Raw genomic sequence first — 12,724 nt, 5'->3', positions numbered from 1 at the left:
AGTATAGAAATAAATTTACCTATTCACATTTATATGCAAGTCACACTACTCGAGCTACTCAAGTTTAATTTAATTAGCATACAAGGTGCAGAGAACATAACATGATATTCATGTTTCTTATGTCTAAGTCAGTCATGTACAGTCATCCACACACAATGCCTCACCGAGTCTACGATAACCTGCTTCTACATAATGAGTGTTCTTTTGGCCAAGAAAACAGTTTTACTGTCCGTGATCATACTAGCACATACCGGGGGCATAAATAAGAGCAACTACTCTGACATCATGAAAATAGAGGACTGATCCAATGAATTTATGTGGATTGGCAACACTGTTGAAAGTGCAAGATCCATCTTTGCAGGGCCACATTACCACATATAATTTGTGCAGTTTTAACTTTGTGTCAGAGTTTGACGATTCATTCGGCAACAGTGATGGTGATTCATTAAAAGGTCAATTTTAAAAGCCTCAGACAAAAACATCCTGATTGAGCAATCTCATTTAAAAACAAATGAAGAACTCTTTAAATTATGCTGAACAGCATCTGATAATTCAGCATAATCATGTGTGATCTGCCCAATTATAGGCAGCAAATTATAGTGATGAAAAGGAATGAATCTAAAATCTATACTAGGGTTTCTCTGAGGGTAAAGGAATGCAAAACAATATGGACATCTTGCATTTAAATAATTAAAAAGCAAATGGACTGGGAAAAATTAATTTCCTAGGACTGAAAACTGAGCAACACAACAGGACAGTAAACAATGCATATATGCTAATATAACTAATATTTGTGCACTTTTCTAATGTATTCTGCACTTAGCTGCCTTTACCCACAAGTAACATTGCATGATAAACACTTTCTTTTTTTTTTTTTTACTTTTTTCAATACATTTCAAAGAAACTTTTAAAAAGAAAAAAACTTAGGCCATTACATTTCTTAAACTGAGAACAGCTTATGTAGAGCTGAGGAGCATGAATGTGAATAGACAGTGTTGAATGGGATGAAAAGCAAAGTTGTTCCTCTTGCTTTATACAACCAATAGGTTTTACTGGTTTAAGAGCAGTGCTTTATTCCCAACCTATAGACTGAAACACTGTGGCCACATAACGGGGTGTCTTATAATGTGGAGTGACATCAGTTCTGCTAGAGGTCTCCAGATTTCTGGTTGCAGGTGATGCACACCCGCACAGGATGGTCCCAACCCCTGGAGGGCACGGCCCGACGATCAGGGGAGCAGTCGTTACATATACCTTGTCCACATGCACGGCAGTGATGAATAGAAAGACGGGCGTTAAACTCACGCTGGCACTGGTTACAGCAATGGATGTCTTGGTCAGGGACCCAATACGCTGGTCGAGCTGCATCTTTTACCAAGCCTAGTAAATATATGTTAGGCAGGTAACTAAGTTCTTAAAGGTGTATTATTAAAAAAATAATAAATGTATACATTTATATAGAAAAATTATTCAATGTTCCAGTGGGAATAGACAGTATTAATGTACTGTCATCCTAACATTTTCATAGACTTGTACAAGTGAAATAAAACAGAAATACTTACCAAGAGGGATGTCTATGGCAGTGGCTACCACTCCTAATGTGTTCTGAACAGCTTCTCCAACCTTCCTGGCAATCAGAGTGCCACCTTCCTCCTCTTCCAGAGCTGCATCCAGCAGTTCTGTGTAAGAGCATAGTATTACATTGCAAGAGCACAGAGCACATTGTATTATTCATATTATTGATTGAAATAATACTACACTGTTTGATAACTTCTTTGTTACAACATGTTTATGAGGCACAGCATCAATATTTTATACTAGGCGTGTAATCCTTTCAGAGTTATACATACTTGGAAGTCATGCATTGTTATTTATTTTATTTTTTTACAATATTTAGCAAGGAATTAACGAAGGCATTGTCTTACTGATAAATCCATCAGATATTTTTTAATCATTTAATGAATTATTCAAATAAAACAGGTTCAATCTTACAGAATATCACTTGAAACCTTTATTATTTTTGAATGTATTATGCACTTTTGCTTTTGGGGTCATTGTACACAGTACTGTGCAAAGGTCTTAGGCACATTAGATGTTTCACAAAACATTTGTCTTAAGATGGTAATTTTATATTTTCTGCTTTAACGTGTCAATAGGAAATATCAATTTTAGATTTCCAAACACTCCTTTTGCAAATAGAATAGAAGTAGAACCACAAGTCCTGCAACAGATGGCATGGCCCCTACAGAGCACATACCTCAACATCATTGAGTCAGTCTAGGATAACATGAAGAGACAGACTAACCTTGGAAAAACTGTTCACAAGTGTACCTAGGAGAATTGGTGCAGTTTAAAAGGCACAGAGTGGTCACACCAAATATTGATTTAGTTTTTTTGTTTGTTTACTGAACCTTGTATAAAGTTAACACTGTAAGCTCTGAGGGTGTTTTTAAAATTGTATTGTTTCAGTGGCAAACCCAAAATTAAAGGCTTATAACAGAAAAGTGTTTGGTCAAGAAAACTTTTCAAATATTTTAATAATATAGATTATGATAAATTCTGAGACTCGCAGCCTAAGAAACTAAAAAAAAACTTTACTTTCTTTTTTCTTATTTTTCTGATTTGACATATCTCAGGGTGTAAATAAGGTAGCTCCGAAAAACTGCTTTTGTTCCAAATCATGTCACCTGTAACTGAGTAAAATTTTGCATTGATACGACAAAGCAATCAAAAGTTATAGCATTCCAAAAATGATTTATCCTAGAGTCCAAAACATCTCCAAGTGTCAAAAAGCCCCTCCTAACAAATTAAACAATAATTGTGCATACCAAATAATTACACATGCAACTACAACACTTACTAAAGGTATGCTCTCTCTCTCTCCAAAGCATGCAGGCACGAGTAAAGAGATCTCATTCAGTTCCACTCTGTGTCACTTGAGCATCATTGAGTCTGTGTCATGTACTTGGCGCCATCTCCTGGTGGCCATTTGTAATTAGAGTGAACCATCCTCTCTGCCCATATTTTGATGACTTCCACCTCTGGTTGCAGCGATTTTAATCCTAATATGATTGGTTTAGCACTCCATGACGCTGAACAACATATTAAATAATTTCAAATGAAGTCATATGATCCAGGAAAGCTAACGTGTTTTTAGCCAGATAGCACATTATGTGCTATGTGCACACTGTGCTTCGTGTGGATTATCTAATGATCTAAGCAACTGATCACGTTGTTTGTGGGCTTGTTTTAAAGATAATCTCCTTCTCTAAATAATGATATGTGATATTTTTCGTGAAGTTCTAAGCGAAAATGCGGTATATAAGCAACAATTGTTTACATGTAACATACATGCATCAAAGAAATATACTTATAGAAATATACATATAGGCTGGTTGTATTCTACTCTTTGAAAGCTTTCCAACGACGTATGACATATGGCTATTTTATCAGTTTGATGTTTTAACAGATTACAATAATATGTACAGTTCAAAATTATTAATAAATGATCAGAACGAACACTTCTGATCAGTGTTGGGTGTAATGCATTACTACGTAATTAATTATTGTAATTAAATTATTTTTTCATTGAAAAAGTAAGGGATTACTCTAAAATTTTCAGTAATTTAATTACAGTTACTTCTGATGTAATTGCATTAAATAGTGTATAGACTATAGACCAATTCTATATAAAACAATAGTGAATTTAAAATCGAAATTTAACGTCTAATGTTAAAATATAAGTTTTCTAATTTAACATTGCCCCCTTAAATTCTTTGGCCAGTTCAAGAATAATTTATTTGATTGCATATGATTTATTTGAAAGAATTAAAAGAAGAGTTTCATGTTTATCCTTGTATTTTTCATCTGGTCAAGGTTGATAAGGGTTTTAGAAAGTAATTACTAATAAGTAATGCAATTACTTTTCAGACAGAGTAATTAGTACAGTAATCTAATTACACTGTAGAATATGTAATTAGTAGTAAGTAATTAATTACTTTTTTAGAGTAACTTACCCAACACTGCTTCTGATTTGTCTGCAAATTTCAAAGCACTTGTTCAGTTTTGGTCATAATGTCTACATGTATTGTAAAGTACAGCTTCTAAGCTTTAAAATGATACCCATTTTGTATTGGTCACAACTGAAGTTATTAATATGTTTATAATTATTGTTTATTCGGCGGACCTGCTACTGGGCCCGGACCAACCGAGCTTAAAGGGTTAAATGATAAATACAAATTATTAATGGAATTATTTTTGAAAACATCCTCAGTCACTATACATTTTTCACAACTGCCCAAAACGTTTGCACAGTACCGTAAATGCATACAATATGCTTTCTAAAATGCTTTTGTATAGCCTTCAAAGTGTAGTTTACCTTCAGAGATCCCTCTATTTTGAAAGCAGGCATCGCAGACTCGAACTGGTGCTAGGCCCCATCCTCTCTCAGGGACCGGTCGTGTCTTAGAGGAGCAACCATCGCAGAAACCTTCTCCACAGGCTCGACAGTGGTGCTTTGTATCATTATCCTGGAATCCCTCTCCACATTTATAACATTTCTGAAAAAATATTCTTGCTTTATGTAAACTTTAAACATTGCATGAAGTTGACTTCTTTTTATTGGAAAGTTAAAACAGCTTAGCTTTAAAACTCACAAGGATGAGAGAATTGGGCTTCCAGTAAGCAGGGGCAATCTGGTCTGTTAACCAGGCGGTGACTGCTTTGGCAGGCTTGACACTTAGCTCCGAGACAGACTGAGCCATATAGTTCACACCATCCAGAAGCCTCTGAGCAGCATTGTTGTTGTCCTTCAGGAATCCGTCAGACTGAGACGGAAATGTGAGAGTGAATAAACCTTGTTCTTTTTATATTTTTTTAAATGTATGAAAGGAACATGGAAATGTTGGAACACAAATAGGTCAACAACAGCAGAGGATTTCTCTCACCCCTGGCCAGACGTGCTGGATCTCAGTCCGGACCACTGTATCAACAGGGTCCTGGTTCCCATACCAATATTGCCTACTCCTATAGATCACTGAGCAGTTTGGACATTCAATCACATATCTGCAAAATTAAAATTAAAATTAAAAACAATTCAGTGCACTATTGCTAAATGAATTGAAATGAATGCACCTTTGTTTGACTATGATAAGGGTTACCAACAAATATAAATTACTTTTCTAGTTGTTTGAACTTAATGGTTTATGGATTTTTAAAAACAATTATATGATTATTGCACTTTAAATAGCCAATTAAATATTAAAGAGCTGAAAATAACTAGAAAATGTGCATTTACTGTAGAAATTTGTATGACTTTTTAAGATTCATCCAGGGCTCGGAATCACAAAAGCCCTACTATTTCAAAGACCATGGGAAAGCTTTATATTATACAACAACAGTGCTCACCCTGACCAGGCATATATTGCCAATCCAAACCAAGGTGAGTCAGAGGATGCCGTCGTCTTAGGAACCACAATCACCTCCTTGCCACTCTCATAACATGCCTGGAATAGCAAGTTAATGCATAAATTGCAAGACCTGGGCGGTCACAGAACGTGTCTAGTGGGTAGGGTAGGGTCAGGTCATGTGTTGATTTGTTTACAACCAACCTTGCAGGTGTAGATGCGATTATCATAGTGGGCGGAGTACCGGCAGCGATGTTTGGCCTCATGCACAACACCCTCCCGTAGGTGATTCATGCTGTTTTTGCAGCCTGAGCTAAAAAAAAAAAAAAAAAAAAAAAAAAAAAGAATCAAATTTACTTTGGTTACATGTGTAATTAAGAACAGGTTTTAAAAGGGTGAATATGCAAGGAATTTGCCTTCCACATACATGACACAGTATTAGTCAGCAGGGCATCACACATCAAAGTTTAGCCAATTGGCTTATGTATTTGCTGTGTTTGATATTAGTAATCCAATTCATTCAAAAATAGTTTGTTTGAACCAATTCCTGTTCCCGAAGCTGGTATAGCATGGTGCTAACAATGCCAAAGTCATGAATTTGATTCCAAAGGAGAACATATACTAACAAAAATGTTTACCTTAAATACACTGTAAGCCATTTTAGATAAATACATATATATATATAAAACCAGTTCTTTTCACACTGATTCTATCAAACCGATTTGCAAAGCATATGTAAATCACTCGACTGTAACAGAGTACTCTCTTTGGGAGTAAAATTAAAAGCTGTGTGATGTGTTGGAGCTATAACCCAACATTTGAAACAATCTTCATAACCTAATCAAAATAATTATAATCTAAGTATTTATTTTACAACAAAAATGAGAGTCATCTGGATCTGTGAATGTTTTTGAACAGTTCATTTGAAAGCAAATGTCCAAACGGGCCCACACAAAATCTGTGGTCCCCCGCCCCTTGTGTGTTCATTTATTAAAAATTTGGGCTTATCTGATCATGTTCAGCTACCAATAAGAATATAGTAGGCGTTGTACAGACTTGTCGACTACAACTAACGTAGTCAACACCGTCAGCCTGAAGGTGACTAGTCACTCACCACGTGATTTATAAAACGCTTCAGCAGGAAATTTAGTAGGTGTGAAGCCTGGTGGCTCTGCACTGAAAAGGCGCAGTGGCTCAAATATAGGTTGTGATATTCTGTCAGATTCACATTATAAGATGCACACAGAATGCACTTCAGAACTGGTGTTTGTTTACTGGGTCACTCTGCTCAACAACACAACGCATCAACAACAATCTTAGGCATTCTCCGTATTGCACATGTGCATAGCATTGTATCAACACTGATAATAATTTTCAGAACACTCCATAGGCTACTTTGATAAAGATGACACACATGCTACAGTAACCTACAATATATGTAAATTGGCCTTCAAATATAACCGAAATACTAGTATTATGCTGACCTGGAAGCGGTTCGCTCCTTCAAGAACGCGTTTCAGGTGACAGTTTAGAAAAGCGCTTCAAGCTGGAGTCCACTGACATGACGGAATGCATCCCCCTTTGTCGTTTCGGGTGTGTGGTGGAATGATGTCACGACTAGTCGAATTCCACTCGATTAATGAGCTCGACTGGTCGACTATTAAGAATCAGTAGTTGAGCAACCCCTAGAGTACAGCACTCTTAGCATTACTTTACACAATTTACAATGTCTACAATTTTTCTATAGAACTCTGGAGATTTCCCCCAAAATCAACACAGAAAATGCAAAAAAGTCTGGAGATTCCATCTGGGCCCAAGTCCAAACTAACTGATTTGCTCTTTGATAAATTAATTTGATTGTTTGTGTTACAGCTAAACAGGTTTTAAGCAGAGAGTGACTCAAAGTGTTAAGACTTACCCACAACTGAGGCAGATGCTGGAGCAGGTAAAATACTCATCTGGGAAGAAAGAGTTGCTTGCCAGCTGCTCATCAGGAATCTCTCCACTGAAGCATTCACTCAAAGCCTGGAAAACAATAGCTAGATCATTTACACCAACTACGAGATTTTAACATTTTTAACTGTGAAAAGCAAACATGTCTTTTGGCATTGTCTTTGGCATGTCTTAAAGCCAAAGTTCAAGATTTTTTTTATGTAGTTATGAGGAAACGGGACTCCTAGTGGATTAAAAATATGATACATATATGCTGTGTCATATGCAGATTTCTGGAGGAAAAGTAACAATTAATAAAGGTTAAAAACAGCACTTCTCCCCTCTCACACAGGTGTACATTTAACATGAACACACTCACTTGCAGGGCTTTATAGATGACACCGGCAGATCGTGGAGATCGTGTAGTGTTGTTGTCTAATTGCTGCTCAATGCTACGCAGCAGACCGCTGAAGTCAGTGGGAGGGTTGTGGGTACGAGTGCCCCGGTACTGAATAGAGCTGAAAGCTTCAGGAAAGAGGCCAAGCTTTCTGAAACGCTCCTGAAGAAGCCGCTCAGCTGATTCTGATGGTTTATCTACAGTGCGGAAAAAGAAAGAGAGAAAGAGGGAGTGAGAGAGAGAGAGAGAGCAAAAAAGATGCCTTCAGGTTTTAAGGATTAATTACACAGTTTACCTGGTCTACTACAGTGTTATTGTGATGTTATAACAGTGTTATAACAATGCATTCACTAATAACTGTTGCATGAATAGGGCAGCAGAGAGGAAAATACTCCTTACACTTACCTGACCCTAATAACTTGGTGTGGACTGTCTCATGGAAGATTATAACAGCAGGACCCAGAGTCGAAAGGGGCACATCCAAACCACAGCGGGCAGTGGTGGCTTTTAGCTCCTTGGTAAAATGCTTTAAATATGCATCTGATGCATCACCTAAAAACTTAAAAAGATCATCATGTAGCCGGTCAGCATGTGTTCGATAGATGACCAAATCGGACACGGCAAGCACCTTCAAGAGAAGGCGGGTTCGCTGTCCCTGGTGAGTTCCTGCCCCCAAGAGTCCCTCTGTGTCAATAACCACCACCTTATGAACAGGGTCCAGTGCTGCCCATACCCCAACAGTGCAGGATTCCTGGGTTGGGGATGTCTTGAATACTTCACGACCCAAGAAGAAGGTGTGATTGAGAGTGTGGGATTTGCCCTCTCCAGTGTTGCCGAAAATGGACACCACCTTCAAAAGCTCGTCCGGATTGCATCCTAATTTCCTCACAAATTCCTCCTCATTGTTCACCTAATCAGGTTGAGAAAATCATTCAGAGTAGCGTCATATTTAATTTTTGATGGTAATGAAAACAAGACTGTGAAGTACAGTCAGTTTTAAGCTGTGTAAAGATCTTGGATAACATCCAACTCTCACAACTTGTGTTTTCTGGATTTCTATTATTATTTTAAAATATGTTTTTCAATGTTTCATCAGCTGAACAACCAACGCCAACTTAAACAACAGTACAACCCATTAAAGAGACTGCAAGTCTATCCTTATTTAAGGTGAACTCATATTCAAAAATTACTCATCATGATTTTATCATGAATATTCCATAAATCACCCAGCCCTACAGCAGAGCGCTTGGGCACTGAATGCACATGGCTTGATTTTTCGAACCGCACTACTCATACTCTATTTGAACTAATAAGAGGGTCCACAAGGTGGCAACACTGAGCTTTAGCTGTCACAAAGTAGCACTAGAAGATGATGTAATCGCTGATAAACAACATGTTCATTTGTATAACTCGAGTATGAAGGGATATTAAGACATTTTTATGGGTTTAAACTCAAGAAGACAAATAGTCCTGTATCTCATAGGAGTCGTAATGTGCATGTGCCAACCACCTGTGTATGCGCACTCAGTCAAATTAAGTATACTTTTAAAGCCTGGGCATTCAACTGTATGCATATGCCAAGCGTTTGCGTCAAAACTGAAGTAAACTTTGGGTTTGAAGTGTCATGAAACCCCCCTAGTTCAGCACCAGTCGTTCACACCTTAGACTTAAAAAAGGATAATGAAAGGGGTGTGAAAATATGTTAAAAAAAAAAAAAAACGGTTAGAGGGTGGAAAGAGAGGGAGGATGGGAGGGGGTCAAGCACAACAAGTCACTCTCACTCAAGATAGAGATGGCTGAACATCAAAATGTGAGAGGAAACAAAAGAGTTTTGGGGCATTTTTCTGTATATCAATCAAGGGACAAAAGTATGAACAGGTGAAGAGTGAAGATGATGGAACAGTTTGCAAATCAAAGATTCTGATATTTTTAAAACTTTTGAGAATGAAGTGAAAGCAGGTATTTCACACAATGTAAAGGAAACCAAAAAGAGAGTTGACCAGTTATCGACTACAGTCTATTCTGATGAGTGATTCTGATCTCAAATGTGTTCTGTGTAAAAGTCTGCTCTCATATCTGGGCCAGACACCACGGTCATGTCCGTGCGTGATTTTGAATTTTCCGCTGTAATTTAATCTCACCACGGAACCTTTCTCATATCTGTTCTGTGAGTGCTGTTGAACTTGCGCCAGCCAGGATCCACTGACACGTCCACGTGAGATTTTGAATTCTTCGCTGTTATGCGAGCTCATGCATGAGGCAGCGCAGTAATTGGATGGAAGCATTCCTACTTGTGAATAATGTGGAGAAACCTTCAGAATTGACTGACGTATTAGTGTTTTTAGTGTACTTCCAAGCACAAAACAGAGTTTACGTATATACCTCATATTTTATGACGTTACTTCAAGTAACTAAATAATTACCACTTTACCCTTAATAAACATAATGAGTGCTATATTTGTTTTCAATTATGTGCAACCTGTATATATCAGTTAACATCTCAAAAATGTGTTTGGGGTTTCATGACCCTTTAAGTAACAGCCCTGTTATTGGACAATTTCACTCATGGATTAATTTAATCATGGCTGACTGTGAAGAGTGAAATTCTATAATGGTATCATTAAAGCTGAATTATGTAACTTTTATTTTAAAATACTTTCTCTTATCCCAGCTTAACATGCAAAGACAACTATAAGTAAGCCATTCATAGGTTAATTTTCTCGAAAACTGTAAACAGTGTTTTTGTTGTGCTATAAAAATTGCTCTGTTTGTTTTGAGCGACCCGTTTAGACACTCCCCAAAAACGTATTCAGAAAGCTGTATGAAAACAATGTTTATTTTTGCAATTCCGTTTGGTGGTGCAGAAATGACATACTTCAGTTTTAACTTAAACCTATTGTGTTTGCCTGATGCTGCATCCAAGCCACTAGGTGTCAGTGTAAGTTCAAGATGACTGCCATATTGACCAGCACAACATAAACAAAAAATTACTTAGAATGCCTTTAAAAATGGCGCTATTCTAAATGAGGTCTATATTAGTTTGTCATATCAGAAGCTTTAAAAAAAGTAAACCATTGCAAATTCATGTACAAAACTTAACATACCTGCATGTCTTCCTTCTCATCCACTAGAAGAAAGCTGCAGACTTTCTCTACTTTAGCTTTCAATGCATCCAGCTGCTCGTCTCCAGTGCTGGAGTTATTCTCCGCAGGTTTAGATGGAGGGTAAGCAGTGAGTGGATGCTTCTTTTTACTGACCCCACTGTGAGTTCTTTTTTGACAGTCCAAACACAGATTGGTTTTACATCCCTGACACCGGACCACCGCTCTGAGCCGACCCCCGTTTCCTGGAACCACACCGTCCCCTTTGCACGAATCGCAGTACGGTACGTGGCCGGGTGCGATTCGGATCCTGTCGTGGTTTCTCATGCGGTCCTGACGGTGGAGCTCCAGCTCGCAGCGGGTGCACTGCAGGCTGCCACATTCGTCGCACTCGAAGGCGGCCTTGTCGGAACCACCGCAGGCGTAACTCTCCTGACAAACCAGGACGCCGTTCATCCCCTTCTCCACCGACGATCCTTGACCGCTCATTACACGTGTTAATACAACAGCGAGGTGGCAAACCGAACGGGAGCAATAGAACTGAAAGGACTAAAGCCTGTCAGTATGATCACTTAACCAAGTCAGTATTAACTGGTTAGGATGCGATAGATCGTCTACAGAAAGTTGAACCAACTACAGCAGAGGCCAACCCAAATGTACAATCAACAAAAGAAACGAGTAAAGACAATCATATCTGATTATTGCATTGAGGATCTTACTCGTTTGCCTAGAATTTCATTGGAATTCAAACTGTCGTGTCAAATTAAGACACTGGCTTTAAATCAAATATTCAATATGAACTATAAATAGATCAGTTGACATCGGTATAACACTGGCACTAGGTCAGACTTTTCAAGCTTACTGGCTGATTCAAAAGTGATCAAGCAGTCTAACAACGTACAAACTACAAGCAATAACCACCGAAATCTGATTATTGGCATGCAACAAAAAAAGAACAAAAGAACAAAAAACACTAAGAAAACAGCTTCAGTCCTGGGCTTTTGTTACTCAAGCTAACTAAGATGAACATACGTGTCTTCAAAATCTCTTCGAATTTCAAAGACTACAGATACTGGTTTCGAAATAGGACTTCTGTAGCTGAATCACTAATTGTCTAGGATTGTACAGACTGTCCTTTATGTATGTTCATCCCACAACAACACACTGACCGAACAAAACAGCAAAACAAACTGATTTTGAGCAAGAATCACACCGCAATTGTCATCAAACCAGCTGCTGAATTCCTTGAAACATCACACACAACAACAACTCTCTGATAAACACATTTTAAAAAGCCGGTTGATATAATTAAAGTGGTTAAATCACTGTTTTTCCCCACCAGCTTGTAAAATGATTCTCCTCCCGGTAGATTTTGGTGAATGTTGTTGCCAGATCAGATCAGCTGATCGGCTTGTTTTCACTGTGCGGCGGCCAGAGGTCACCAATGTCAAAGCCAGTTGGGAAATGTAGTCCATTACCTACAAGGCTCTCAAACAAAACAATTTTCTATTTTAAGTGACATATGTCTCTCTATTTATGACAGACTTGCCAGCAAAGAGCACTAGTCTTCCGAATCTTGATAGTCTTCTTACTGAGTTCACAAACTTGTGTGTCACATACTTTTTCAAATTTGCAGTGTGGGTTCAATGGAAGTGTACATTTCCCCACAATGCAACCTTGTATTTTTTGAAGGTCCGCAAATGCCTTTTATTTACTTAGATAACAACTTCCGCGTTTTTACCATAGAGAATTGTACCTTTCAACCAGCGTGTTACGACAGTAAAAGTCACCGTTTGCGGATTCCATACAAATGTATTGGGAGAGCCGTAAACTAACACATTCCTGTCGCAAAATTGTACGCGTTTTTCTTATAAAACAGCAATTTTATC

General features: G+C 38.0%; 1 protein-coding gene across 2 annotated transcripts; it reads right to left on the bottom strand.

Moving 5' to 3' along the window:
- Positions 1-55: 55 nt before the first annotated feature.
- LOC127456737 (zinc finger FYVE domain-containing protein 1-like) lies at positions 56-12,439 on the bottom strand. 2 transcript variants are annotated; one of them, XM_051725280.1, is made up of 11 exons: positions 10,839-12,291; positions 8,140-8,644; positions 7,717-7,931; positions 7,324-7,430; positions 5,610-5,718; positions 5,407-5,504; positions 4,947-5,064; positions 4,656-4,826; positions 4,379-4,559; positions 1,563-1,679; positions 56-1,380 (listed from the first exon to the last, which is right to left on the bottom strand). In XM_051725280.1, exons 1-11 carry the CDS (start codon positions 11,322-11,324, stop codon positions 1,148-1,150), a joined length of 2,340 nt encoding a protein of 779 aa, XP_051581240.1. In that variant the 5' UTR covers positions 11,325-12,291; the 3' UTR covers positions 56-1,147. The 2 variants fall into 2 exon arrangements, with proteins under 2 accessions (XP_051581240.1, XP_051581241.1); XM_051725281.1 differs by lacking the exon at positions 8,140-8,644 and having other exon boundaries at positions 12,175-12,439.
- Positions 12,440-12,724: the final 285 nt, after the last annotated feature.

Source organism: Myxocyprinus asiaticus, chromosome 19 (assembly GCF_019703515.2).
Source record: "Myxocyprinus asiaticus isolate MX2 ecotype Aquarium Trade chromosome 19, UBuf_Myxa_2, whole genome shotgun sequence".
NCBI classification, from domain to species: Eukaryota; Metazoa; Chordata; class Actinopteri; order Cypriniformes; family Catostomidae; genus Myxocyprinus; species Myxocyprinus asiaticus.
The sequence above is the reverse complement of the archived record's forward strand: the minus strand, read 5'-3'. Positions and strand labels throughout refer to the sequence as shown.

What these genes read in the sequence shown, in the direction of transcription:
- LOC127456737 (XM_051725280.1), bottom strand. Translation starts at nt 11,324, where the DNA reads ATGAGCGGTCAAGGATCGTCGGTGGAGAAGGGGATGAACGGCGTCCTG. An exon ending in ATGAGAAGGAAGACATGCAG is followed by an intron (nt 8,645 to 10,838) that starts GTATGTTAAGTT and finishes CAACCTGATTAG; the next exon opens with GTGAACAATGAGGAGGAATT. An exon ending in TCATCTATAAAGCCCTGCAA is followed by an intron (nt 7,431 to 7,716) that starts GTGAGTGTGTTC and finishes ATTGTTTTCCAG; the next exon opens with GCTTTGAGTGAATGCTTCAG.